We start from the raw sequence: 25,988 nt of genomic DNA, 5'->3' as shown, positions 1-25,988 counted from the left end.
AAAGTCACCTTCCAGGAGCTGAGCGCTGGGTGTGAGCTGCGCTCCCATCTCTAAAAATAAAAGCAATAAAACCTCCTTGTGGGGTTGCTAGAACATGTCAGCTTGTGTAAAAAACACGTATGGATTTCACCAGACAGATGCTGGATACAAAAACGCTGTCAGCTCTGGATTAAGACAGTGCACAAATGTCCATCCACCCTGTTAACCTAATTACCATACAAAATGGCATCATTACAGTTTGACTCATCCTACAAAACAGTGCAAGGGAGAGCCACATCCACCCAGGCACACTGCACGTGTCCCGGGAATCCTCGGCTTCCCGGCACAGGGATGGGCAGCCCTGCTCTCTTGCCACGTGGAACGACTTGTTTGGCAGCAGCCCAGTGATTCCTACATCCCACCCGAAACCGCGAGGTTTCAGGGATCTGGTGCGGTTTGGGGCTGTGTCCTCCCCGGGTCCACGCTCTGCGTCACACCTGCACGCCTCGGCCATGCATCTGGATCACCTGCGCCCGGAGGGTCTGGATCCCGCTCAGGATGGTCTTCTGGTGCTCCGGCAGCGTGATCCCCAGGCTGAGGACATCTCTGCAAAACGAGCCCCACGTCAGCCCCGAAAATGAGCCCTAATGGTGAAGTGCCCCGACACCGACTGCTCCCGGGCAAGGGCAGTGCAGGTTTCAGACTAATCAGCCACTGCAGAACTGAGAAACGCCAACCTGCCATCCCAGCCAAAGCAACACGGATCCTGACCGGGAGTCAGGAACCTGCAGCAGAGCAGGCGTGAGACGGCTCCTGGCCCTGCCGCCCGGGCTGCCTGCACAACGGGTTGTCAGTGAATTGCATCAGGTTTGACTCTGCTTTCTGGAAGGGACGGTCAACACTGCTCCTGTCAGAAGCTGCAGGTTTAACTCTCAGCTTCAAAAACCAGCAACTGAGATGCACCATGCATGCAGCCCAACCTGCGCCAGTGAGCTCTTACAGACATGTTTTGGAAGATCTGTCTTGTTTAGTGACGCCTGACTGTAACTGCAACGCAGAGCTCGCTCACGCTGCACTCAGCAACACGAGGTTATTGCCAGGAAACCAGTTCACTTACTGGGCTGTCATCCTGGCCACAGATTCCAGGTAGCAGTAGCCCGCCGCGGTGAAGTTGTCTTTGTACCTGCCCATTTCTATCGCCTCCAGCCACTCACCCACAGAGCTGAAAGACGGGAAAGCCGAGAAGGTGCGCTGGGTGAGGGGGATGGCCGTGCTGCGGGACCTGCCGACAGAACGGGGCGGTGAGCGGGGAGCAGGACACGGCGCGGCCGAGCAGGGAATGGCAGAGAGAGCAGAACGGGCAAAGTGAGAGGTGTCACCTGGGGCAGGTGGAGCTGGGGCACTGCGGGGACTCCAGGCTCTGCAGCATCTTGCTTAAGATGTTGTGGATGTGCGAGAACTTGGGTCTCTGGCTGCGGTCCTTCTGCCAGCAGTCGAGCATCAGCTGGTGCAGGGGCGGCTGGCAGTTCGCGGGGGCGGGCAGGCGGAACCCGTCCTCCACGGCCTTCAGCACCTGCGGTGGCAAAGGAGGGCAGGGGGACAGGTCAGGCGCCGCAGTGCAGATCACAGGCAAATGCCCAGGAAAAACCTCCCTCCCCACAGCTCGCCCGGGGAGCAGCAGCAGCTCCTCGCCCCTGCAGAGCCCGAGCCCACCATTAGCGATGGCAACGTCACCAGCTCCCCCGCGACCGCTGGGACTCACGTCCTGGTTGGACATGTCCCAGTAGGGCCTCTCTCCGTAGGACATGACTTCCCACATGACGATGCCGAAGCTCCAGACGTCGCTGGCCGGGCTGAAGTGGTGATACTGGATGGCTTCGGGGGCTGACCACAGCACCAGGCTCTTCCCCCGCTGCAGGGCAGAGGGGAGATGACCCGCTCGCACACACGATTCCCAGGCAGCTGTTCCTCGGGCCCTGCCCGGCACCGCAGGGCGGACACCGAGCAAGCCCGTGTGCCACATGCAGGGTTAGTACCAAGAGAACTTCTGCCTCAATTTGTTTTAAAATGGCCACGCAACCCTATGCTACCCGGGAGTGAGAGTCCTGAAATATTAATGGGAGAGGAGAATGTCTCTGGGAAGAGCTGATGGCATTTTATACGTTAATATTTAATGAAAACCATTTCAGAGCTGTGCAAACACACAGTCCCTCCACCCTGGCTTGCTCTCCTGTAATTAGCAATCTCCATCTCGGCATCTGCAGAGCCCTCTGGATGCACTGGGGGAAGCAGGTGACAGACACCGCAGCTGATTGCAATTAACAGCGGGGAGACCTTGACCCCAAAGCCACAGCCCTGCCACGTGGCCGTGGGAGAAGCTGGGGCTCCTGCTGTTCTGTCAGCATTTCGCTTTCAGGGAATGTTGACGGTAAAATTTGCAAATGCAGCTTACCATGGTGGAGAAGATGGTCTCCATCTTATCTTCTTGTGGCTGTCTGAAACCCGTTATTTTGCAAGCCAGGCTGCTGTTCACAAGGACTTTGTGGGCAGCAAGGCTTTTATGTATGTACCCCATCTCTGCCAGGTACTTCATGCCAGAGGCAATGCCGTGCAGCATGCACAGGAGCTGGGTGGCCGTGAACTGTCCCTCATGTTTCTGTAAAAAAAGAAGAGGAAAAGCCGAAGGTGAGTGATGCCTAGGTGAGGGGCAGAGCCCAGCAGCGACCAGCCCAGCGCTCACCCTGAGGAAGGAGTCCAGCACGCCGTTCCCCATGTACTCCATCACGATCATCATGGTGCTCCCTGCACAGACAGACCAGGACCGCGCGTCAGCCCTGCAGCTGCTTGGGCAGTTCTGATGCCGCAGCCGTCAGAAAGCGGACGCTGACCCCAGCGCGATCAGCCCGCACTGCCCGGCTACCAAGGACACACCAACTTTATCCCAGGCCATTTGCAATGAGCTGTGGGTCTGAGGTTTCCCTGTGTTCCAGCTGGGATCCCCCGGGGATCCCAATATCAGCTGCTCCTTTTATCAGGACACTGAACCACACGCGGGACAACCCAGTGAAAGCAACAGCAATCAGCTCGGCCCAGGACTCAGGACATAGATACTTCCCCACCCAATAAAAAAGCTAATTAAAATCAGCACACGTGCTCATGTTTCTTTGGATTTACATGAATATCCATTTAACTACAGCATCTGCAGACTAGTTCAGCGCACCCACTCCCGCGAGAGCCGGGAGCAGCCAGAGTCATCTGGTTTACTGACAGAACCTCTCTTCAATTTGCTTTTATTAAGAGTGCACAGTTTGGCTGCTAAGCCAGTCCCACTACCTGGATTTATTAATCTCGCCGTACGCATTTTATTAATCATCAGGATGCTAAAATAGCTAATGCATAAGGAAACACCTGATTTCCAGAGAGCAGCAGTATTGCACCTCCAGCACCAGGTCACCATCCAAAGCAACGGCTTAAGCGCGTCGCCTGCCCAAGAGCCTCCAGCTGCCCGTGTCGCACCACCCGGGACCCCTCTGGTGACGTCCCCTCACCTCTGGTGATGACGCCCTCCAAGCGCAGGACGTTGGTGTGGTCAAACTGGCCCATGGTGGAGGCCTCGGCCAGGAAGCAGCGCTGCTGCGCCGGGGAGCAGCCGGCGCGCAGGGTCTGGATGGCCACCGGCAGCTCCCGCTTGCTGGGCAGCTTCAGGCAGCCCCGGCAGATCTCTCCAAACTCCCCTGTGCAGCAGAGACGCGGGTTAAACAGCCGCCCGGCCACGGCGGGACGTCCCGCGCAGCCCGGCCCCCCCGCCACGGCGGTCACACGGCTCCTCGTGCGCTGTCACTGACCCCGCTGCCATTGCCAGGCCGCGAAAGAACGAGCTACGTGCTGGCCGCCCTCAGCTTCCTCACAGCTTTCAGCATCATGCTGTAGGGGTGACGTTTTACTGAGCTGCTGCAAAGCACTATGAAGACGGGTTGTACATATATGTACATATATATATACACCTGCTATAAAGCAAAGGGCAGTCATCCTCTTCTGGGAAGTGACCTTCCCTTGAGGGGATATTTTCTTTGCTTTGGGACCATAAAGTGCATCTCTGTAGCACAAGTGATGTGTCTGGCTGAGTAGACAAGCAAGATTTTCCCATTGTTACTCGGAGGATTTGCCAACCCACAAACTCAGAAACGTAGGCAGCCCTGCACGGCTGTGAGTTTCCCCCGCAGAGTCTGTTTTACCATCTTCCCCCACCTGTGCTGCACGCACAACCCTTCAAACAAGTTTAGAATGTGGTGCTAAAAACATGTGAAAATGCAATGGAGTTTCTTCTTCCTACACCTCTAAGCCATTCTCTCCACGCTCTGCTCAAGTGCATATTGCACTTTTTCCCATGAAAAGAAGATTAACGCTCAGGCAGCAAGTTCCTGCTCCCTGGGCCATCCCCATCCCAGCTCCGCGCAGAGGATTCCTGCAGCCAGAGGCACAGCCACGCTCTTGACAGCAGGAGCTACCAAATTCCTAACGTAAAAGGCCAATATTGGCTTTACAGCCAAAAACGCATAGCTATGAAAAGCTTTATCGATTTGAAAGCCAGGTACTTGTCAGGTCAGCAGAGAGACGAATGCACTCCCAGATTCCTTATATTTAAGTGTCTTCCTGACTAATCTCTTTCTTGACTTTTCAAACATCGATTTGCTTCTGAAAGGTATGTGGGATGTGGGATTAGTCTCACTGCTCCACTCAGCAGCTACAGAGACAACCTCCTCTTCCCCTCCGTGTCCTCTTCCCTTCCACTCTGTCCTTTAAGCTGGTGGCCAAGCCCTTCCCTCCTCCCTTCCTCCACCTCTTCCTTTTCTGCAGCTGAATTTATCTTTAGGAAAAGGAACGACAAAGAATAATTGTGTTTCCCATGATCTGGCACACATTAGTGATTAAGGCTCTAGGGCCCGGTGAGGGGATTTTAATTTGCTTTTAAGTTTTAGGCAGTGAAGTTGATGAAAATCAATAAATCATTAAGTTCACATATTTATAGTTTTCATGCTGCTGTCAAACTGCCCAGATGCAGATAATTGCTGATGCTTTCTGGTCCACACCTCACGTGGCTTGCTGTACCGAGTGCCACAGAAAAACAAGCGGGAATGTGAAATGAGGCACCCGAACAAAACACTCACCAGCCCCCTCCCATCTCCCCGCTGCCAGCACACACCCCCGAGACCAGAGCGAGGGCCCGCGGCGCTGCCGGTGCCGCAGGACAAGGAGCTGCCTCGGGAGACACCAGCAAGTTGGGCAGAGCTTGCGTGCAATGACCACTGCCCTATGGCATGGCCACTGACTCGCAGCACGGACACCAACCTGTGGCACGGCCACCGACCCACGGCACGGCCACCAACCAGCGGCACGGCCACCGCCACAGGGGAGGAACTTGCCTGTCCCGATGATCCTTTCGATTTTAACACTGGCATTATCCAGCTCTTTGGCAAAGAGGTGCACAGCCTGCACGGGGTCTTCGCAAGTGTCAGGGTCAATGTACGTCCTCCTGGTTGGTATTTTAACTGCAAGAAAGCAGGAGACACCTAAAGGGCATGGGAAAGGCTGGGCGGAGTCCTGCCCGCTTGCCCTGGGAAATGCTCTCGCGGGTCATCCATCTCCAGCTTGGCTGGCAGGACTAACCCGCCGCCTTTTTATAAGCAAAGCAAAAGCCTCAGCCTTAAGGCTGCTGGGATATTGTGGGATCAAATGAACCTAATGGCTCTGCTCCACTGCCACAGCCCCTGGGGTCAAGGAGAGCGGCTCCTTCACCTTGTGCAGCTCCCACCTGCACTGAGCCTGTTTGCCACCCGTGCTAAACCTCCAGTATCCAAATCATCTCCATTCCAAAGACCTCTAGGAGAGATAACTATAATAATGAACAACAGCCATGTTCCAGGTCCCCTTGATTCACAGCACGGGCAGCAAAATACCTCCCACAGGCAGCGACCATCTGCTGCCCAGTGAGCAGCGCTGCCCAGAGCACGGCCAGGAGAACCGCGCGGGACGCGGCCGACACGCTGCCCGGAGCTGCACGGCTCCCAGGGAAAACACTGCCCGCCTGCTGGGGCTTCCTCATAACCCCAAATCACAGCAAATAGCCAGAACAACAGCCGAAGCACACCAGCTCTGCTGCTTGCTGGGCGCTGCCAAGAAGGGTCACACCACGCAAGGACTCCCCTGCCACCTCGGCTCCATTCCCTCACCAAGACCGGGCAGCTGCCGCGCTCCCCTCGCCACGGAAAACCTTCGGCAAGCTCCCGAGGGCAGCTCGGCAGTGCCAGGCCCTCCAAAGCCAGGGGCACGCAGGCTCTGCTGCTTCTGAAACGCTCTGGGGAGCAGAAGAGCATGTGTGTGCTTCACGGGCATATGCCAGGAATCAAACCCATCAATCCTGACATCTGAGTTTCCTTTGACAACTGTTGTCTGTAAAATTATTGCTGCTCAATAATACAAAGTAGCCCCAGAAAACAAAGCTGTATTCTCATGTAGCCGCTTGTGAAAAGCTGATGGAATAATTCATCCTCCCTGTGGAATGCCGAAAGCATCCCCCTTTCCTTCGGCACGGCGGTGACCTGCGCGCGGGAAGGACGGACACCAGCTTATGAAGCTGTCAAGCCTGCTGTCCCCAGAGACCTCGCTGTGCTGAGCCCTGCGCTGGGATAACGCGGGATGACAACACCTCAAAGGCGAGGACTCAAGGCTGCTTTGTCAGGAGCTGGTTATTCATAGCAACAAACGCAGGCATCCCCACGCAGTCGCACCGGCTGGGCTTCACTTACAGTGGAAGTACAGCTCCTCATCCCCGTCCTGGCTGGCTTTGCTGTACCCGCACTGCCTGCAGGAGAAGGAAGGTGCACATGTTATCTGGGCAGCAGCTCCCGCTGGGTGCTGCAGCCTCACGCCGCAGTGCTCAGCACCGGAGTCCAGCCCCGTGGAACTAGGGGGCAGGCAGCTCAAGTCAGCGCCCACGCTGAGCACCAGCACTGCCCCCAGCCCCCAAGAGCCCCGGGGGCTTTGCTGCTGTCCCCCCCTGCCCCAAACCTCAGCCCGTGCCCCAGCTCTGCTCACCTCCTCCAGACCATGACGCCGATGACCATGGACACCAGCACCGTCAGCCCCGCGATGGCCACCACCGCGATGGTGAGGATGGGGTTCTGCTCACTGGAGGCCACTGTCACTGCGGGAGGGAAGCAGAGCTGGTCACCGTGTCCCTGGGGCAGGTCCCAGGCGTGGGGCAGCCCCAGCCTGTGGCCACCAGCGAAGCTGGGGGACAATTCACCCGCAGCACCAGGCTGCTTTTCACCATCCTCGCAACAATTTGTATTCGGGTTTGGTTTTCAAAGCTCAAGCTGGTGCAACCAGAGCAGTGTGCAGGGCAGCGCTGCAGGTGTGACAGAACAGCCCCTGTGCTGCCACACTGGCTTTGTTAATCAGCGCTGAGGTTCCTGTTTATCGGAGGGACATATTAAAATTTATGGCTTACAAATAGTTTTCCTTCATCACGTTAATCTCTTTCCTTCCTGCTTTTGCAAACGCAGGTATTAGAATGCTACATTCTATATAAAATTTTTATTGGCTTCAATTCATTCTGAAAATGTCTTCTGTGTGGCAAATGGATGCAATTTAAAGCCCTGTTAAACACAATCTGTGCGAGTCGTACTGAGCCAGCCATCTCAGGGCTTTCATTTCCAGCCAGGGTGGGTTATTAAGCTGAAGCCCAAGCACCTCTCCAAGCCCTCTTTTAGTCAGTGAATTAAGATGCTTCTGGACTATAGTTACGAACTGAAACTGTGAAGAGACCCAGTGAACAGCACTGACGCTGGCTGACCATACCCAGCCAAGCGGCTAACCCGGCCAGTGCCTCACAAGCCAGGATGGCCACGGGGTGAGTGGCCATCTCCTGCCTGGGACACAAATCCAGCCGGGTCCCCAGGCTGCTCCTGCTCCCCCGCTGCAGCCCCTGCAGCCGGACACCCTGCCTGCTCCAGAGCCTGTCCCTGTGCCGGAGACCGGCTGCCCTCGCTGGTGCTGCCCTGAGAAGAACGAGGACAGACACCCCAGGACACGCCGACCAGCAGCAGCCTTGTGAAACTCAAACAGGAAAACGCAATTAAAAGCTGCGCTTAGAGCCAGAGGAACAGATGCTGCTCCATGGAACCGAGATCACCCCGGCCGGGGCAGCAGCGTCCTCGTGACAGCCCAGAGCCCGTGTCTGCAGGTGCGAGCACAAGGCGCTGAGCATCACCAACACTTACGCTCTGCCAGCGTCTCCACTTCAATACTGGGGCTGGAGTTTCCATAGTCCAGCGAGGAAGATGTCCGGATTTGGAAAATATAGAGGGTGCCAGGCTTCAAGTTATTGACCGTCACGGCCGTTGATGTGGTTTTCACAGTTGAGTAACTTTGATCTCTCTGATCCTGTGAAATAATGAGATACCTGCGATGCAGCTGGACAGACAGCTGTGCCGTGGAGCGGGCGCAGCACAGCTGTGTCCTGTCTACACATACAACCTTCACCAGAAAGAATACATTTACCAGACATCTCATTACTAGAAATGTATTTTCCATTTGATACACTTTTCCCTCTGAATCTCCATAGTTAAAGTATGTCTCTAAAAGCAAAGATTAGGAACTAAGTTAATTTTCACGTCAGCATCAAGAGCCTCATTTCAGTGACTGATCACTAAACTATAGTTTGAATTCCCTACCTGAGTAGGACGTTTCCTCATTTCACATACCCCAAGTATCCTGTTGCTGCAGCCCATTTGCACAGGAATTACCGTCTCGGGCTTCAGCATTCGCCCTCACCCACAGATTCCTCCTTTCAAATCTATCAGATGCTGAAAATCACATTAATATGAATCAGCTTCAAGGTAGCTTGTTTCTAAATACAGAATGCCAATGTGTCACCTGCACAGTTTGCTTGACATGCAATCAGTTTCATAATGAGCCTGAGCACATGCAGATAAGGTAATTTGCGGAACCGTATCATAAACTGCATTTATTTTTTTTACAGCATTGTCCCCACTCTCTGCCCATTAGTATTTCTTCTAAAATTCTTAATCAGCCGCACTTGCCAAGTAACAGCTATTTTTAAAATTAAGAGACTGTCATAAAAATGTTTGCTTGTGTCCCCTCCTGTGTGTAAAACCACTCGCAGCTCACTGAAGTCACAGGTTCGGTGACCCTCAGTCCCAAACCAGTGAAGACCACAAGGTCCAACGCTTTCCCAGACAGCGGGCTATGAACAGAAGTGTCATCTCATCAAAGATTCAGAAACCCCATACGGTTTATCAGTCCCTGTCTAGCTGGCTTATGGCAAGCACCCAAACCTCACATTTCTAATGTCCTTGAAAAAATCCATCCAACGCATTAAAAAAAAAAAAGAATAATGAATTAAAATTATTAGCTTTACTCTTTTTCCCAGGGAGATGTCAACATTAGGACTGGATGAAATCTTGCTGCACAGACGTGGGGAAAAAACCCACTAATTAACATGAACTCTACAAGAAAAAAAATCTAAATTTCCTAAAACTTGCATAAGCAGATTGCATAAAGCTCTCAGAGAGGAAAACACCTCATCGGCCCCCACGTGAAGCACTCCTCATCCCTTCAGGTGCCAGCAAAATCTTCACAACAGCACCGTGCACAGACACGCACCCTCCCACCTCCCACCGCTGCGCCTGGTGGACACGGCCGAGAGCCGGAGCCGTCCCCAGATCTGCCCCCAGACCCAGTGCCCACCTTCTCATAGTACTTGACCTCGTACTCAGTGCCATTGGGGGACTCCAGCTCCTGCCACGACAAAGAGACGCTCTTCTGGTCGACTTTATCGGTGCGGATGTTGGTGACAGGAGTCGGGGCTGAAAAAGCAGGGGGGAAAGCAGCGGGTGATGGAGTTGCCAGGGTAGAGCATTCCCCTGCTCCCCCCTCACCCAAATCCCCCGCACTGGCCCAGCACAGCCCAATAGAGCCCCGGGGACACAGCCAGTGACACCACAGGCCACCACGCATCAGCCACTCTGGTTCTGAACCGCCGAGTAAGTGCAACCAGGAGATCACACATGGAATTTTATCTCCATCCTCATATTCACCGAGGCTGCGAGTCCCATGTCAGCATGAACGTGTTCAGTTGCGGTTACTTCATTTCTGCATCTGCCCTGTGATGCCGCAGTAAAAATGTTAACAAATTAAACAGCTGAAGAGCACGCTTCTTTTGCAGATACCAGTTTCCTCCATCTGAATCAGGATTAAAATAGGGCAAACTCCAAGCTGGTGATCATCCAACAGGAGAAGGTGATGGTAAAAATACAACAGCTTTGTAATCTGTGGGCAGCCAGTAACGCTCTGATGGAAAACAAGCACAAAATCCTAAAGGCACCGTCCACCCACGGTGCTGCAGAGGGGTCTGAGCGTCAGCCAACGTCCAGCGCTCTGAACTTGCTGCTAATGATGGCCGGGAAATGCAAAATACAGCCTTGGGGCAGGAGGGCTGTAGGACACACGGACGGGAGAGCTGCTCCCCGGCTGCCAGCACACAGCCTGGCCCAGCAGCGGCTGTGAACTCCTCGTCAGCACATTTGCAGCTGCACCGTCCTCCTGGCACGTGTGCACCCATTTAGTGCCTCTCACCACGCGAGATGCACTTGCCAGCTGCTCCCTTTGTGCCCGGGTTTGGCTCCAGCTTGCTTCACTTCGGTTTTGCTCCTGCAAACTAATGGTGTTTTATACAATTCCCATCAATAAAATATCACACAGATACTCTCCTGTATCTCTGACTCTGGCAAACGGACTGAAGAAACCTGAACAAGTCATCCTGACTGTTAACAAAGTCATCAGGAAAAATCACACTCGGTGATGGGCTGTAGAGCAGAATCCATGGCACATGCCGAAAAGCAGGCACCAGCTTCAAACATGTTTAAAAGGGATTAAAGCAAATCACACAGACTATAAAGCATTTCACACTGTGAAAAAAAATGTGTTTCCCATCAATATTTTAAGTTCCCCTAACATCGCCGCTATTCTGAAAAAGGAAACATTAAATTATTCACCACTCTGCCTGACTTTATAAACTCCAATGCTTTGTATGTGGGTTTATGCCTCTTAATTAACCAGCGTACCAGCAGAAAAAGCGTAAAACCAGGGTGGGTACCGTGTCCCCCACCACGGCACAGCTCACACTAGAGAGCCAGCCCGGTCCCTGTCACCAGTTATCCACACCCCGGCACAGAAAACACACCAAGCGTCGTCCCGGGCAGCTCCTGCCCCAGGGTCCCTCTTTCTGAACAAGAGCAGCCGCCTCATCAGTTACCGTGTGGCTCTTGCAGGTCTGGTTCTCGTGGCAGGGAGGGCACAGACCCCCCATGCGAGTCCCCTCGCCCCGGGTCAGCTTGTCCTGAGCCCCCTGGCCCCGCCGGGCTGGGGCTGCTGCACCAGCAACAAGCAGAGGAGTCGACTTCACAGGAGCTAATTCAGCACAAACCACTTCTCCGCAGCCCAAGAAAGGAGAATGCATTTCGGCACTGGCTGCATTATTAATCTGCAACAGATTTAAAAGCCCTTTAAGACAGGAGTCGATCCCTGCGGGGAATATAAATGACACCATCCCAGAGTGCACATTTACATAGCTAACGTGGCTCTGCTCCTTCAGGTAAACAGCTCCATTCGCTCCTCAAACGCTTTTATTTAGTCCCATGCTGGGGCCAGATTAGAAAAAACACAGTATTAATTTTGCCTCCTGCAGACTAAATAGCATCTTTTCTTTTCCCCTGCAAATACAATGAACAACCACTAATTCCCTCTTGTGACTGCTGAAGGGGAAGGGCAGTGCGAAAGCTGCACTCCGAGCTATATTTAGAGGAGCCAGCATCTGACAGCTAAATAGGGTCTTGTTTCTTTGTGTCATTTTTCCTCTGAGTTTGCATATCTGCAGCCAGAGCTTCCCTGCTGCTGCAGATGATGTCCCCGAGACCATCGCGTCGCGGCTGCGAGGAAGTCACCGCCACCAGCAGCCCAGAGCTCCCTCGCTCCTGATCCCCAGCCCCATCCAGCTCTTCTGCAATGGGCTCCCACAGCCAGGGGCTCCAGGGCACAGGATGTGATGGGAGTGACACCTTCACACACCATCCGTGGTTAATCATCCCCGTCACTTGCCCACAGTGCCAACGCAAGGGGAGTTGGGCTACCCAGGCACGTGGGGATGGAGGGGGTCCTGCCTGGCATCTGCTCCTGCACAGAGGACACCTCCTGCAGCAAAAAACACGAGTGTTTCAAGAACCTTCCCGAGTCTCAGCTGCTCGGCTGATTCTGAGCCGCCATCTGCACCCGGAGACTTGACGGCTCAACAAGAGACATTGATTTTGAAGATATTCCAAGATTAATTATGCCGTATTCTTTATGCACATTTCAGGTCCTTCAGGAGCAGCGTGGAGTCAGGGGCTGAGATGCCCCCTTACCTAGATGAAAAGCTTTATTGAACAGACAAACGCTCAGGCGCAGGTTGGTACCACAGACCTGTTGCTTCACTCTCCGGAGGACACAGCACTCGCTGCCCTGACCCAGGGGAGGTGGCAGCTCCTGAGCCCAGTTCCCTGCCCAACACCAGGCAGGAGCCTCTGAAGGAACAGCTCGTTAAGAGCCCTCGTTAAGCTTGCCCCTCCTTAGCTTGCACACTATCTCAGGAACAGCCTGACCTCAGGAGACAGAAGATCTTCCCAGAGCTAAATCCATCCTTGAGCAGCCAAGATCCTAATGAGGAATGACACCTCCAGCGAAGAGCAGTCTGCGGCACAGCATCCACCCAGAGCATCCGCAGAAATTATTGTGTGAGGGAAGAGAAAGCAGCAACACATGCAAAAACATTTGATCAAGTGGTGGGAAAATTATTTATAACAAGATCAAAGTTTAATCTCTTCAGATTAAATTGTTGGCCAATTCCTGCCAAGAGGTATGCGAGGATCATCTGTCTCCATTAACCGTAGCTTGGCAAAGGGTTTTCATGCAAATTAATAACGTAACCACAGAGGAACAGAGAAGGACACAACAAGCCAGAGCTGATTTTCCTGAGGTGCCGCAGACAACCGAGGTGGGAATCAAACCCCTGCGGCTGGTCAGGGCCCCGTGTGTGCAGAGGCTGGATGCTCGCTGTCCTCGCATGCGGGAATAGAAACGTGAACTGGAAGGGGACACTTGCAGCAAGAAATCGTGTGACAGACCGGCACAGGAGAGAGAAGAAACCAATTTTTCTGTTTCCAAAGGACAGCCGATATTTGAATTGTCTATTTTAAGGAGAGTTTTTGTGAAAGGGCTGAAAATGTTGTTTCTTTGAAGGTGCTTTTTTGTGACTTGTAAACTCAAACTGCAGCCGGAGCACAGAGCGGACTTGTTCTTTTGAAGCCCAGGCTGTCACCACGCTTGCTGCCACAGCGCTGTGGAGGACAGCGGGGCCACAGGCTCCCCCGGCACCAACCCAAACCCCTGGCAGTGCCACAGGCCGGTCTCCACCTCCCCTCCCACTTGTGCCACCACCAAGCGCCACGTCCGTACCACTGCAGCACACTGCGAGGATCAGGGCAGAGCCCAAGGACGGGGCCTGCGTCACCTCCAGACCCACAAAACCCCAGACCCGCACACTGAGCAGACCCACAGACCCCGGACGTGACACAGGGGGTCACGGCGCTGCCATGGGGGACAAACCACGTGCGCTACGTGGCAGCCATACCTGTGAGGCCAGTGGAGACATTGACCTCGGCGTACGGCTGCCCCGACAGCGGGCCGAGGCCCGAGACGCCGTTGACGGCCGCCACGCGGATGGTGTAGTTGGCGTGAGGCAGCAGGTTCACCAGGGTGACGGTCGGCTCCACCAGCCCCGTCTGCTGCGGCACGAAGCCCACGGCGCTGCCGCAGCGCTCGCAGCCGCCCCGCAGCGCCGCGGGGCAGCGGCCGCACCACAGGCTGTAGGTCAGGTCGCTGCGGCCGCCCGCGTCGGCCGGGGCGCTCCACTGCAGCACCAGCGAGGACTGCCGCAGGCTGTACACCAGGTTCCTCGGCGCCGAGGGTGGGCCTGGAAGCAGAAGAGTGTTCATGCGTGGGCACCGGGGCAGGCGGGAGGACACCAGGGAGGACAAACCCGCGGGTCCCCTGGCAGCAGCAGCACAGGCACCGGCGCAGAACAAAGCACGGTCCTGGGCAGCCATAGCGCATGGCAGCACAAGGGGACACAGATGCACCGATGCAGGCAGCATGGCGGGGACATGGGACGGAGGACCCCGCTGCAGGGACATGTTACACACAGCACGACACGGCTCACGGCATGTGAGAAGTGCCAGGCCGGGCTGGCGCCTCCCCGGGGAGCCTGCGGCTGTCGGACGCTGCCCGGCCGTGTGCCTCACGGCTGCGCAGGCAGCTCCGCAGCATCCATCACCCGAGCAGCTGGGGCCCAATCCAATTAACTAGAGGCCATTTAATTAAAATCCCTGAACTATATCGACTAAATGACTGTGCCTTCGTTTTCCCGAGGTGTCTGCAAGCCCAACGGAACGTCTGCCTCATCAGACTGCAGCCTCAGCCTGTGAGCTCCATGGCACTAGGGACAGCCCCCCCGTCAGTTCCCTGTGGCAGCAGCACCCGGTGCAGACGGGACCCCAGGGACACGCGTGCCCGGGCAGGGGACACTTTGGACAGCCCCCGGGCACTGTCGGGCTCTGCGCTGCAGGGCAGGTGCAGCATCTGCATCCCCGCATCCTGGTTTGACAAAGAGCCGCCATTCCAGCCAGACATACGTGTGCAGGAGGCAGATGGCGGGTCTGACGGGGACCTGGAGTAGTTCTTCTGGCACGAACAGAATGTGGAGGCCTCCTCATGCGTGAAGCTGTGCTCAGGGCAAGGAGAGCAGAGAGGGAGACGGAGGGAAAGCTTGTAAAATCCAGGAAGGCAAGCTGAAAAGAGAGAGAGGGAGTTATGGGCAGAACACCCCCAGGTGAATGAGGACACATTTGATGACAGCATCTCCCCGTTTCCTTTGCCTGCCACTTGTCAGCACATCCCACCCTCCAGGCTACCTCTCCTGAGCGCCTGCACGACCCTGGCACCAAGAGGGATCATAGAGCCATGGAATGGTTTGGGTTGGAAGGGACCTTAAAGATCTGGAGGGACGTGGGGGATGAGGTGGCTGCAGAATGATGCAGGATATGGAAAACGCACGGCTTAGGGTTTAGAGCCAGGTGAGCAGCACAGAAATGACATGGGAGCCATAGCAAGACAGAACAGCAACCCCAAAGGGGGAGGAATATTGCAGTGGAGAAGCTGGAGACCTCATCAGCCACCAGAGCTTCATACACAAACCCAAGCCACAAGGCCAGTGGCAGCAACAGCTTTATCACGGCGGATTACACAGCAGTCACTGCGGGCAGCGAGGTATGTACTGAAGATGAACAACAGTATATAAGTTTGCTTTTATAGGCCGTACACAGGCTTCCCTTATCCTTTGAAAAGTACCTTTGATACACAAGCGAACAAGTTATTCACATGCTGGTCAAGGATTGGCTTGATCATTACTACAAGCAGCACACAGCCTACAAGCAACACCTGTAGCAGGACACGCGGAAGCTATTTCTGCATGAAAGACTTTGCAAAAAGAACAAAACAGGCTGCAAAACTCCACAGGGCAGTTCACAACCGCTTCAGTCTGAAGCACCTGACAAGGAAACAGGCTGTGAACAAGGGTGTCCCAGTCACTGCTGGGTGCCCCAGCACCCCCACCTGCACAGGGTCCCTGGGGCTGAGCAGTGACCCCAGCAGGGCTAGGACTTGGTCTCAGCTGAATTTCCAGCCCAACAGCAGCACCCATGTTTTACTCGGCTGCTTCATCTTCCCAATGCAGTGCTGCTGTCTGCCCCCCCTTCATCAGCTCCCTGAATATTTAAACTTAATCACTTGTAAAGTTCCCAGATGAACAGCTCCGCTAGCACAGTCCTCTCATCATTTCTAAGGACCTGGCTGCTGAGACTGTTCCTTTTAAAGCAGATTATTCCAGTGCACTCTGGTTCATTAATTTTTAGCATGATATCAAACTGGCAGCTACAGCTGTGATCTGAGGACAAAGCACTAGACACAGCGCAGGGCAGAGAGGATTCTTCCCCAGGACGCTGAAAACGGGTGAACATTTAAGGGGAGGCTATTTCATCTACTGCAAGGGCTTCAGAAATCCCACGTCCTGCAGCATGGACAGAGAGGCCGTACACCGAGGGCTGTGCTCCCCGCGGCCCCATCGCCCCGGCTCCTGGCACACAGCAGCAGCAGCTTGGCAGAGCAGGGAGCAGCAAAGCACATCAGATATTTCTGCTTTTCTTCAATAACGCATTCGGCCTTTCAAGAGCCACCTAAAAGCCTCGCTCCTTGCCAGACAAGATCTCGTGCTGTTGTGTCACCCAGCGCAAGCAAAGCCTGCAGAAAGCAGCAGATTTGGCCTCCTCGAGCCGCCTCGTTTTCTAATAACTAGGAGAAGTTTACAAAAGCACCTGTCAGAAGTTACATCAGTTAATAAGTGCACAAAACGCCTCGATTTGCATTCCCTGCAAACACGGACATCACGACCCCACGCAAGCACATCCCACAAGGAACCTTGGTGCAGATCAGCTGTTGGGCTTACTAGTTAATTTTGTTCCCTGGTTGTCTGAATCTCACCCTTGAGAAGAACAAAAAGCACCCCCGAACATGTGATGCATCATGTGTGCATCTCCATTTCTTTTCTCAGATAAACTCCCACCCTCTTCCACCTCAGCCTACAAGTGTTTTTCTTGGTCCCCAGCTGGTTTAGGTGTCCGTGTCATTTCGCAGTGCTCATTTTTGCAGTGGGTATGCGGCAGCTCTCAAGAGATCAGCCCATCAATTTCTAGAATGAAATTCTCTTTTTCGTACACTATTTTCTATCCTACATCTTGTCCTCTGGTACTACTGCAACTTAATTATTAAATAATAAAATTCAATAATACATTCTCCTAGAGCCAGAGAAGCAGCTGGACGGGTCAGACAGATTAATTGCCTCTCTCCAGCTCCATCATTGCTGCCCACACAAGCTAATCCCCGTTGGGCAGGCATGCCTTATTCATCTTGCTGACAGCGGGAGCACGTGTTCCCTCCTCGACACAACACTGTACGCACACACGATCAAACTCGAAGCAGAACAAGCAGCACTGACTTGTGCTGCAGCTTGGCAGATTACCCAGCACGATGCAGACATGGGAAGGGTTTCTCTTACCGACTCATCTGCGGCTCCTCAGATGGGAGCGATGGGTCTGTCGAGGGGAAGACACGTCCCCACACACCCAGCCTGTGCCACTGAGGATGCTGCAGCTGCTCCTTCACCAGCAAGGATCTCAACGCTTCCTAAGCCACAGTTAGCCACATGTTCAAGTTTTGGCTTAAAAAGCAGAAGAGATGCTGATGAATCAGCAAGAGGGCATCAGAGTTTGAGCAGCTTTCTCTTGTTCATCAGTGAAAAGTGGTTAAAAGTGACTAAGTATGTTACATAGAGAACTGGGCTGCAGGACACAGGCTGTGCGAGCTCCAGGGCTGATCGTGGTTGCTGTTCAAGTGAAGCTCCTGCGAGCGTTGTCCCATGGAGCTGCTCAGCTCCAGGCAAAGCTCCTGTCTGGAGAGCATCCCTGTCCCACAGCCACACGGCTCCCATGTGCAGCTCACAGAGAGCAGAGCTGAGCAGCACATCTCTGGGACCGCGCTGCCTGCAACTCACCTCCCAGGGAAAAGACAATCTTTGCAAGAGCAGACAGCCTGGACGAGCCAGCAAAGATGCAGTCCTGTAACTCAGGAAGTTTAAAGGAGTTTCCTCCTCTGCCACCCATCCTGGGGACCAGGTGGCCACGTAGTGGAGCAAATTCGGTTTCCACAGAGGAAGCCAAGCAGCAGCTTTGCACCAACACAGCCGCCAGCTGTAAGACAGTCTTGAAATACCTAAAGGAATGCATTTGCTTGAATTCAGTGCTATGGCAGTACTGAACAGAACCTCATTGCTATTTATGTAGGAATTTTCCTCAAGGACACAAAGCAGGCACATCCACCGAGCCAACCGCAATTTACTGTTGTCTCAGTTCCCTGATGAATCTACAGAATGATTCCCTGGAAGGACTGACCAACCTGCCCTGCTCCCACCACATGCTGGATCTCGCACAAATGCCCTTCATCATGGGCAAGATTTGCTTCCCCCGTATTCCAGAAGAATAACCAGCACATTCATCCAGCAGCCAGGTATCTATAAGCTTAAGCCTGACAAGAATTCTGCAAACAAATTGTGATGCTCATAATTTTGAGTAGTTTGCTCTAAAATGAAGTGTCAGAGTAATCTGTGTCTCGCTCTGCCACAATTTCCACAGCCATAACTATTTCAGACACAGTGTAGAACGACAATATAATATGCAATCCTGAATAATAAATATCTCCAAGCTTGACTATTACTCCAAAAGGAGACTGAAGATAAAGCATATTTTACATGTGCGTTCCACGTGCACAAATGATGGGAAGCAGCATCTACCATGAGGCATCGCAGGTACCGCGGAGGCTGCGAATGGGTGGGGGGACAGATACTCCAAGTTCATTTGGTACAAAGCTCTTCATGCCTTCAAAACGACGCTTTGCCCAGGTCACCAAGGTGCTCCAGCCGCGTTCTGCAAGAACACGAGACCCCAGAGGAGAAAGCCAAACCATACCCCAGAAAGGACACTGCAGTAGAAGTTTCATCAGCAATTATCCCTCCAGGGCAGGCACAGATTTACTCGCGCAGCCCCAGCCCAATGTGCAGCCCCATTCCCCGTCCCACCACAGCCACGGCGAGCCCAGCACCAGCCCTGATAAGAGCCGCAAACCTGCGTGTCTGTCTGCAGGACGCCAGCGGCTGCAGCAGCAATGAAAGGAAAACCTGGTGCTTTAGGCAACCTACAGAATCCCAGGAGAAAAAAAATAAACTTATTATGCATAATACTCAAGCATCAGCCAGAAGATAAAATAAACTCTGGAAGAACATACGGGTTTGTAAGCTAATGTATAAAAGATGAAATAAATCAAAAGCTCCAAGTGCTGTACATTTGGATCCATCTCTTTTGTATTTAAGTGGAAAAGCAGACCTTAGGCTTCAGGAAGTCTCTTCACACTAAATGACAAAATCCTGTAATTTATTCTAAATTTCTCATAACTGTCAGTTGAACTATTTATTTTCCATCTAAGAACACCATGGTGACATGATGCCTTGATGGGACAGATGCAGTGCACAGGAAAGCATCTTACTGGTGCCACTTCCCACCCCAACCTTCTGCCCAGCACAAGCAAGCCCTGGCCACGCACTGCGCGCCCAAACACATCCTTTCAAATTTGCTCAAAACATTGGCCAAGTTTACATCCAAGTAACAGCTGGCAATAAGGAAGAAACTCTTCGATTTCACAGTATTTACAGCTGCGGTGCTGTGCTGCTCACAACAGGCAGGATGATCTTCTCAAAGGCTTTGTTATCCATTTGTTCCCCTACTGTTTCAGAAGACGAGCACAGGAAAGATAATATTGACTTTCCTGAGCGATCTGCAGCAAGGCACAATCTGCTCAGAGAAGAGTGTCCTCGCTGCTCGCTGGCGCCAGGACAAGAAGTTATAAGCTTAAGTGACTGCAAGGTCGATTTGTGTTCGACACAAGGAGAGCACGGTGCTGGGACAGACTGCCCGGGGGAGCAAAGCATCGCTGGAGCAGGAGCCCAGAAGACCAACGTGCTTTATAAGCAAAGGTGCGAAAGAACAAGGCCGAGGGCTGTTATTTTCTCTTGCTTTCTACCTGAGATATGGTAAGTGATGCAACTTCTTGTGTGAGGCTTCCCTTCTCTGAAAAGCAACACCACTTGCTGCTTATTCCAAGAAAAACCCATGCACGTGTTCCACAGGACCACGAAGCAGAAGCAGCACTGGCCAGGTCCCCCCTCACCCAAGAGCACCCGAAGTGTCACACCTGTTCTGGCTGCCCACACCGAATTCACTTTAAAACACGGATTAAAAATCCTGACAAAGCACTAGAAACTATTTCCTCCCTAAAACTGGTTTCAGTAGCATCATCCCTGTGTAGGCAAGCGCTACAGCCCACTAATTAGACCATCATGTGCCGTGAGGAGTGCAGCGCTGGGCTGGCCAGCAGGAGCCGAGCAGGGGCCGTTCCCTGCACACGGCAGCGCAGAGCCAGCCCCTGCTGCTGCTGCCAGGAGCGGAGGGAAATAAATTGAGAAGGAAACTTAACTCCAGCACAAATTTACGTTTCTGTCAAAGAAGAGTGGCTGACAGCTATTTTTAGAAACTGGTCTCCATCATATTAATTCAACGTCTGGTTGAAGTTGTCTCATTTGCAGCAAATCTGGCTGGTAAATATTAACCTTGGGCTTTGTTGAAATTCTCCTTGCAGATATTAAAAGGGATGGGATGGAAAAGACGAAGCGGAAAGAGACAACTTCACAGCAAATGTCAGGCAGATCCTCCACATCACAGTTTGATTTACACAAAAGCTATTGCAACGCACCACAAAGTCAGTGGCATGAAGGGGCCACAGCTCATGTCTGGTAAAATGAAGGGTACAAAGGCATCAGTGCCAAGCAGGCTACTGAAAACAAAATAGGGATGGACGGGTGATCAGCCACAGTGCAAGAGGACTCCTCACTTGCCTGCTGTGCACCTGCTGGAAACAGGTTTTAAGATTAGAGTCAGCGCAAACCAGCATCTGGCTACAGATATATATTAGAAGAGAAAAGCGGTCTAAGTGTATTTACAGTGACAGAACCTCTCCTCTTATTTGAGAGTAGATGTTAAACAGATGCTAACGCTGCTCGGTTCCACCCTGGAGATGGCTGGATTTCAACCGCCACTGAAATGATTCATCGGAAACACGCAAACCTGTGTCGGCTGCGCTGGGGCCTCTCCAGAGAAGTGCTGTGACATGGAGAGACGGACAGCACAAGGGCTCAGCTTCCTTGCAGCAGTAATTAGCAACACTGCAAATCCTATTAGTCTTTTTTCATCTCTCCTCATTCCAGTGTGAAGATACAAATGTTCTCTCAGCAGCAGGACGATTTCAGCACTTAAATCATGGTTACAGGGATACTACAGCTTTGTGATTTAGTTCAAACAGCTTCACCAGTTCGGCAGGAAATCAAGCTCATTCTTGCTGCAGAGACTGTGGCCAAGAAGTTTCACAGGCAAGAAGAATCCAGGGGACTCGCACCCGCTGAGCCCTCCAGAGCCGCCGCCACAGGACCTCGGCAGCGGAGCCAGACGTGCTGTGCCATCACATGGCTGTTTTGCCATCCCCAAACTCCCACCCTATTCACCTGCCTCCAGCTCAAGGGCTTTTGTCCTTGCCGAAGAATTTCCACAGCCCTGGGTGCTTTCATCAGAAATCATCTAAATTTATTCACTTAGTGCTATGCTAAACCACCAAGAACTTTCAACCCTTAAAAACTATTTTCTGATATTTGACCAGACATCAGGTGCTACTCCACATAGAGTGACTAATGACCTGCTTTCTGTGAGAGGGGGAAAAACTTAATTATGTCCATTAAATTACTTCAAATATTTTTCCTTAGAGAATATGAATTATTTAAACTCAACACAGAGAAACCTGAAACATTAGCAAAAGCCTTCTGGGACTCGCTATGTAAATTCCCACTCCAAACAGATGGGGAAAGCATGGCGAGCTGCCACACAGCCGCCGAAGCAACAAACAGTGCTGAGACTTTAATTCAATAGTTCTAATAAGATCTCCTTAAGGAGGGCACCAAGCGAACAGCCGCTACCCAGAGCGCCGGGAAAGGCTTCCACTCCCGCAGGACGGCACAGTTGGCACAACTCACATCTGAAAAGCCTCAAGTATCTCCTGACGGAGAGACCCGAATCCTCAGGAAAAGCTTGCTCTCCTATCGCTCCGTGTGCCTTAACACGGGGAACCAACCTGCGTGGGACTCGTTTGGGGAGGTGAAAAGGAGGAGCAGCATGGCAGCCAGTGTCCCACGCTCAGGGTCGATCCCTTCCCGGGCTCTCACCCGCCTTCAAAAGAGAGATCGAGTGGTCATAGCACTGGGTTCAGCAGAGGGACACCCGCTGAGGTCGAGGTTAGATCCATTTCTACAGCTGTCATTAAACATAACCTTGCAAGCTGTAAAGTCATCAAATTCTTGTGTCTAAAGCATGACAATGGGGATATTAATGTTCTAGAGTAATTTTATAGTTACAGACAAAGCTGTGGGAAGCGCCTGGTGGTATTCAGAGCCTTGGCACGTCTGCCCAGCCAACACCGTGCTGCAGAGCAGCTCCCAGCAACACGCCCCATTTACCCAATTGCCACCCTTCAAATTAAGGTCTGGCTGTGAGCTGAGGAGCTGCAATCAACTAAAAGAATCATATTGCTGACAAAAGCCAATTCCGCTCCTTTGAGCCGTGCTGAGGCACCAGGCAGACTGGAGCAGCCTGGCAGCAACACGGACTGACAGACAAAAACGGCCAGAGGACACGACGGACACCTTTACCTCTGCAACCCCCGTCCTTCTCCTCAAAGCCAGGCGCACACGCGCATTTCCCGATAGGGACCAGCCACTCGCCCTCCGCGCTGCAGTGCATCCGGGGGGGATTATCCACATCCACTTCGGCGTGGGCGACACAAGTGCCCTTAACCTCCACCAAAGTCGCAAAGGCTGTCTCCGCCACCGTGTCCGGAAACATGGCCAGGTTCTGCACAGTGGCGAGGCACTTCTTGTAATAGACCCGCACGGAGACCAGCGCCACGCAGGCGCCCACGTCCTGGAAGCCCAGGTGGAAGCCTCTCTTGCTCAGGTGCCCGATCTCCCTCAGCTCGGTGTTCAGCTTCATCTTGCGCTCACCCAGGTCCCCCTGCGTGAAGCTCTCATCAGCAGCAATGGTGTCGATCTTGGTGTGCTTGCTCTCGTGGACGCTACGGCCCAGGTCCGAGTCCGACTCAACGTAGTACAGGTTGAAAGTCTCCTTGCAGGTGCTCGTCACACCAGGGATGCTGTTGCAGTCCCGCAGGGTGAACTTCAGCTCGATGAAGATCCTCTGGCCGTCGCGCCTGGCAATCCAGCCCGTCTGCAGCCAGTTGTTCTGGTTTGGCTCCATGACGTTGCAGACCTGGTACGTGCGTATCGGCTTGTAGTGCTCGTCCACACCGCTGATTTCTTCCCACTGGGGAAAGAACAAAGGGCTGTAACAGCTCAGGAGCTGCCACAAGTAAGAACCTGCTGCCCCGGCAGAAACACACAGATCAGTATAAAAATCACTATCATAAGTCTCTCCACCCATGGGCCATTATATCATCGGCACTAAAAGTCCTTAGAGCACCAAAACCACAAGCTGCAGTAACACCGTGGTGCTGCTGGACCAACCAGCACCTGCGATCTTTGCAGAGCTGCAAGCAGGGAGACACAACCAGAAACAGGGCACTAGCATCAGACCTTCTGAAACAAAGTCTAGTGTGGAACTGGACACATGATCTACTGAGAAGCCACAGCCTTTACTTCCCACACATGTCCCGAGTTTTCTGTCCCTGGGAGGGTGCAGTGCACAGCATCACCACACAGCATGATGCCAGATGGGGCTGGGCTACCCAGAGAAGCGAAAGATGGCCAAGGAGATGTGACACCAGCCACACTATCACACAAGGACAAATATCTTCATGAACAGCAGCAGCAGCTTCTCTGTCAGCAGAAGTTTTATCTGGAACAGGACAAACGTTCTGATGCGCAGCGCTGATCAGCACAACAGTGTGAGCCGAGCTGCCCACCCACCCTGGCTTCAGGAGACCCCGCGGCTGCCACCCCCTGCACCAGCTCCACGTGTGGGTGCCAGATGCTGCTGAGCACCCAGGGCAGCCCCTCCCTGCAGCGCAGAGGGACCGTTCCACCCCACACCTACCCCATTTGATGGGTGCGAGGTCCAGCCCAGCTCCGCTTGTGATTCCTTTGAATCCAGAAGGACAACTGCAGGGAAGACAACATGTCAGAAAGCAAATGCTCTGACCCAGGGAATGCCAGTAAATACCCACTTGGTCCGTCTGTCGGAAGCTCATCGCCGTCCACCCCTTCCCAGACACCCAAGCAGGGCTCAGGTCCCCAAGCGCAGGGAGCAGCTCCCATACCAGCTCTGCCAGCCACTGTGTCACCGCATGAGCACCGAGCAGGACTCGCGCTGCAGAGCTCTGAGCTGCACATCCAGAGCAGACCTCAGTTACACAATTAGCACCCTAACCTAATGAGGGTAACGTCCCAGGGACAACTGCAGTCCTTCCTAGGGACTCTGCAGGACAATCCCTCTCACACCACAACCGCACCGCACCTGCAGCCTGCTGTCCTGGAACCGAAAGGCACTGGCAGCTGCTTCGAAACAGGAATTTCCCTGGGTGACCACGTCCTTTCTGCACAAAAGAGCCAATTCTCTGCTTGGCAGGAAGAGGTATTTCCCCAAATCCACGCTGCACCACCCTTCCACGGCCAGCAAAGAGACACAATCCCCGACAGCAAGTCGTGTCTCAGATGTGACACTGGGTAACGTGAGGGCGTGTCCTCGGCCGGTCCCTGCCCCGGCGGGCGCTCCCGGACACGCGGCCCCGCGCACCGACCTCGGGGCTTCACCCCGCGCTGGGGCCGCGGTGCGGGGCGCTCCCGCCGCTCCGCGGGCAGCCCGGCCCGGTACCGGCAGCGCTGCGCAGGCAGCGGCCGCCGCGGGAGCTCGTTCCACCCAGCGCCCCCGGTGACCGGGACACCGGAGTCCCCTCGCTCCGGGACCCCCGTGCTGACCCGGTCATCCCCGTCCCGCTCCCCGCGCGGGTCCCGCTCCCCGGGGAGCGGCGGCGCGTCCACCCCACGAAGCCACCGCCGCGCCCGCGGGGCTGGCAACGACACCGGGGAGAGGAAGGGGAAGCCCGCCCGGTCCGGACCCGCCGCAACGCGCAGCCCGACCCGCCGCGGGCGACCAACGTGGCCGGGGGTCCGGAGCGCGACGTACACGACCCGGCCAGGAGCGACTCACCCTGCTCGGCGGCGGCGCGGGGCAGCTGCAGCGGCAGCAGCCCCGCCAGCAGCAGCGCCGGCAGGAGCCCCGGCAGCAGCGCCCCGAGGAAGCCGCCGCCGCGCTCGGTCGCCATAGCGCCACCGGCCCCGCACGCCCCGAGGAAGCCGCCGCCGCGCGCTTGTCAACGGGGGCGGGGCGTGGCCACGGGCCGGCACGGCCAATCCGCGGCGGCGCTCGGCGAGAAGGGGCGGGGCGAGGGCGGGCACGTGCTCATGGGCGGTGTTCACTCTGAAGCCTAATGATGGCAGCTGCAGTCCGATGCCACACCAGCCGTGTCTCATCACGCGATCTGTGGGGCAGGCTCCCGCCAGAACGGGCTGAGCTTTGGGCTGGCTCGTACCACTGCTGCAGCTGCTGGCTTGGCGGGTGTGGGGAGCACCCAGAGTGTAAGGTTGTGTCCAGACATGGAGCTGAGGGCTGGTTCATGCTGGCAGCAGGACTCACCCAACTAAATCAAAACCCGCCATAAAAGGAGGTGCAGCAGGGGCTGCTGGGGGGGCAGCAGCCGGTGAACGTGTCCGTGCGAACGCTGGCAGGAGCGCGGTGCGGCGGGGAAGGTCAGTGCCCTGTGTCTGCACAAACGCTGCACCTGAACACCTCCGTGTTGGACACTGAAACCGCAATTCCACAGTGCCTCACACACGCAGGCGTTTACCGCAGCAGGTATCCTACTGGAGCCTGCTGCCAATCAGGCTCAAATTTGCACATTGCATAATAAGATTAATTAGATACGGTGATTGCAGTTCATTTGCCTCGTGCCCCAGCTTCTAAGTACTCTCTCCCTGAAGTCACCAAGACCACCCATGTGAATGCATTTAACCGTGTGTGAAAGTCGCTGCAGGATCAGGGTCCTGAGCAAGCCAGGTGCCA

At 54.2% G+C, this 25,988-nt stretch overlaps 1 protein-coding gene across 1 annotated transcript; it reads right to left on the bottom strand.

The window, feature by feature from the left end:
* Positions 1-470: 470 nt before the first annotated feature.
* On the bottom strand, positions 471-25,191 carry EPHA10 (EPH receptor A10). The gene is made up of 17 exons (XM_065650621.1): positions 25,077-25,191; positions 23,964-24,028; positions 22,565-23,234; positions 14,787-14,942; positions 13,727-14,068; positions 9,751-9,869; positions 8,262-8,424; positions 7,075-7,183; positions 6,786-6,841; positions 5,403-5,528; positions 3,528-3,713; positions 2,720-2,781; positions 2,432-2,635; positions 1,742-1,891; positions 1,359-1,552; positions 1,097-1,261; positions 471-585 (listed from the first exon to the last, which is right to left on the bottom strand). Exons 1-17 carry the CDS (start codon positions 25,189-25,191, stop codon positions 471-473), a joined length of 2,997 nt encoding a protein of 998 aa, XP_065506693.1.
* Between the last annotated feature and the right edge of the window lie 797 nt (positions 25,192-25,988).

This window comes from Caloenas nicobarica, chromosome 23 (assembly GCF_036013445.1).
Source record: "Caloenas nicobarica isolate bCalNic1 chromosome 23, bCalNic1.hap1, whole genome shotgun sequence".
In the NCBI taxonomy this organism is placed as follows: Eukaryota; Metazoa; Chordata; class Aves; order Columbiformes; family Columbidae; genus Caloenas; species Caloenas nicobarica.
This window is presented reverse-complemented; position numbering and strand designations above follow the sequence as displayed.

Bases quoted from the DNA above. Each gene is read 5' to 3' on its own strand.
- EPHA10 (XM_065650621.1), bottom strand. From the start codon at position 25,191: ATGGCGACCGAGCGCGGCGGCGGCTTCCTCGGGGCGCTGCTGCCGGGG. The intron at 23,235-23,963 runs GTAGGTGTGGGG...TTCTTTCCCCAG, and splicing joins CCTCGCACCCATCAAATGGG to TGGGAAGAAATCAGCGGTGT. The intron at 2,636-2,719 runs GTGAGCGCTGGG...CTTTTTTTACAG, and splicing joins TGCTGGACTCCTTCCTCAGG to AAACATGAGGGACAGTTCAC.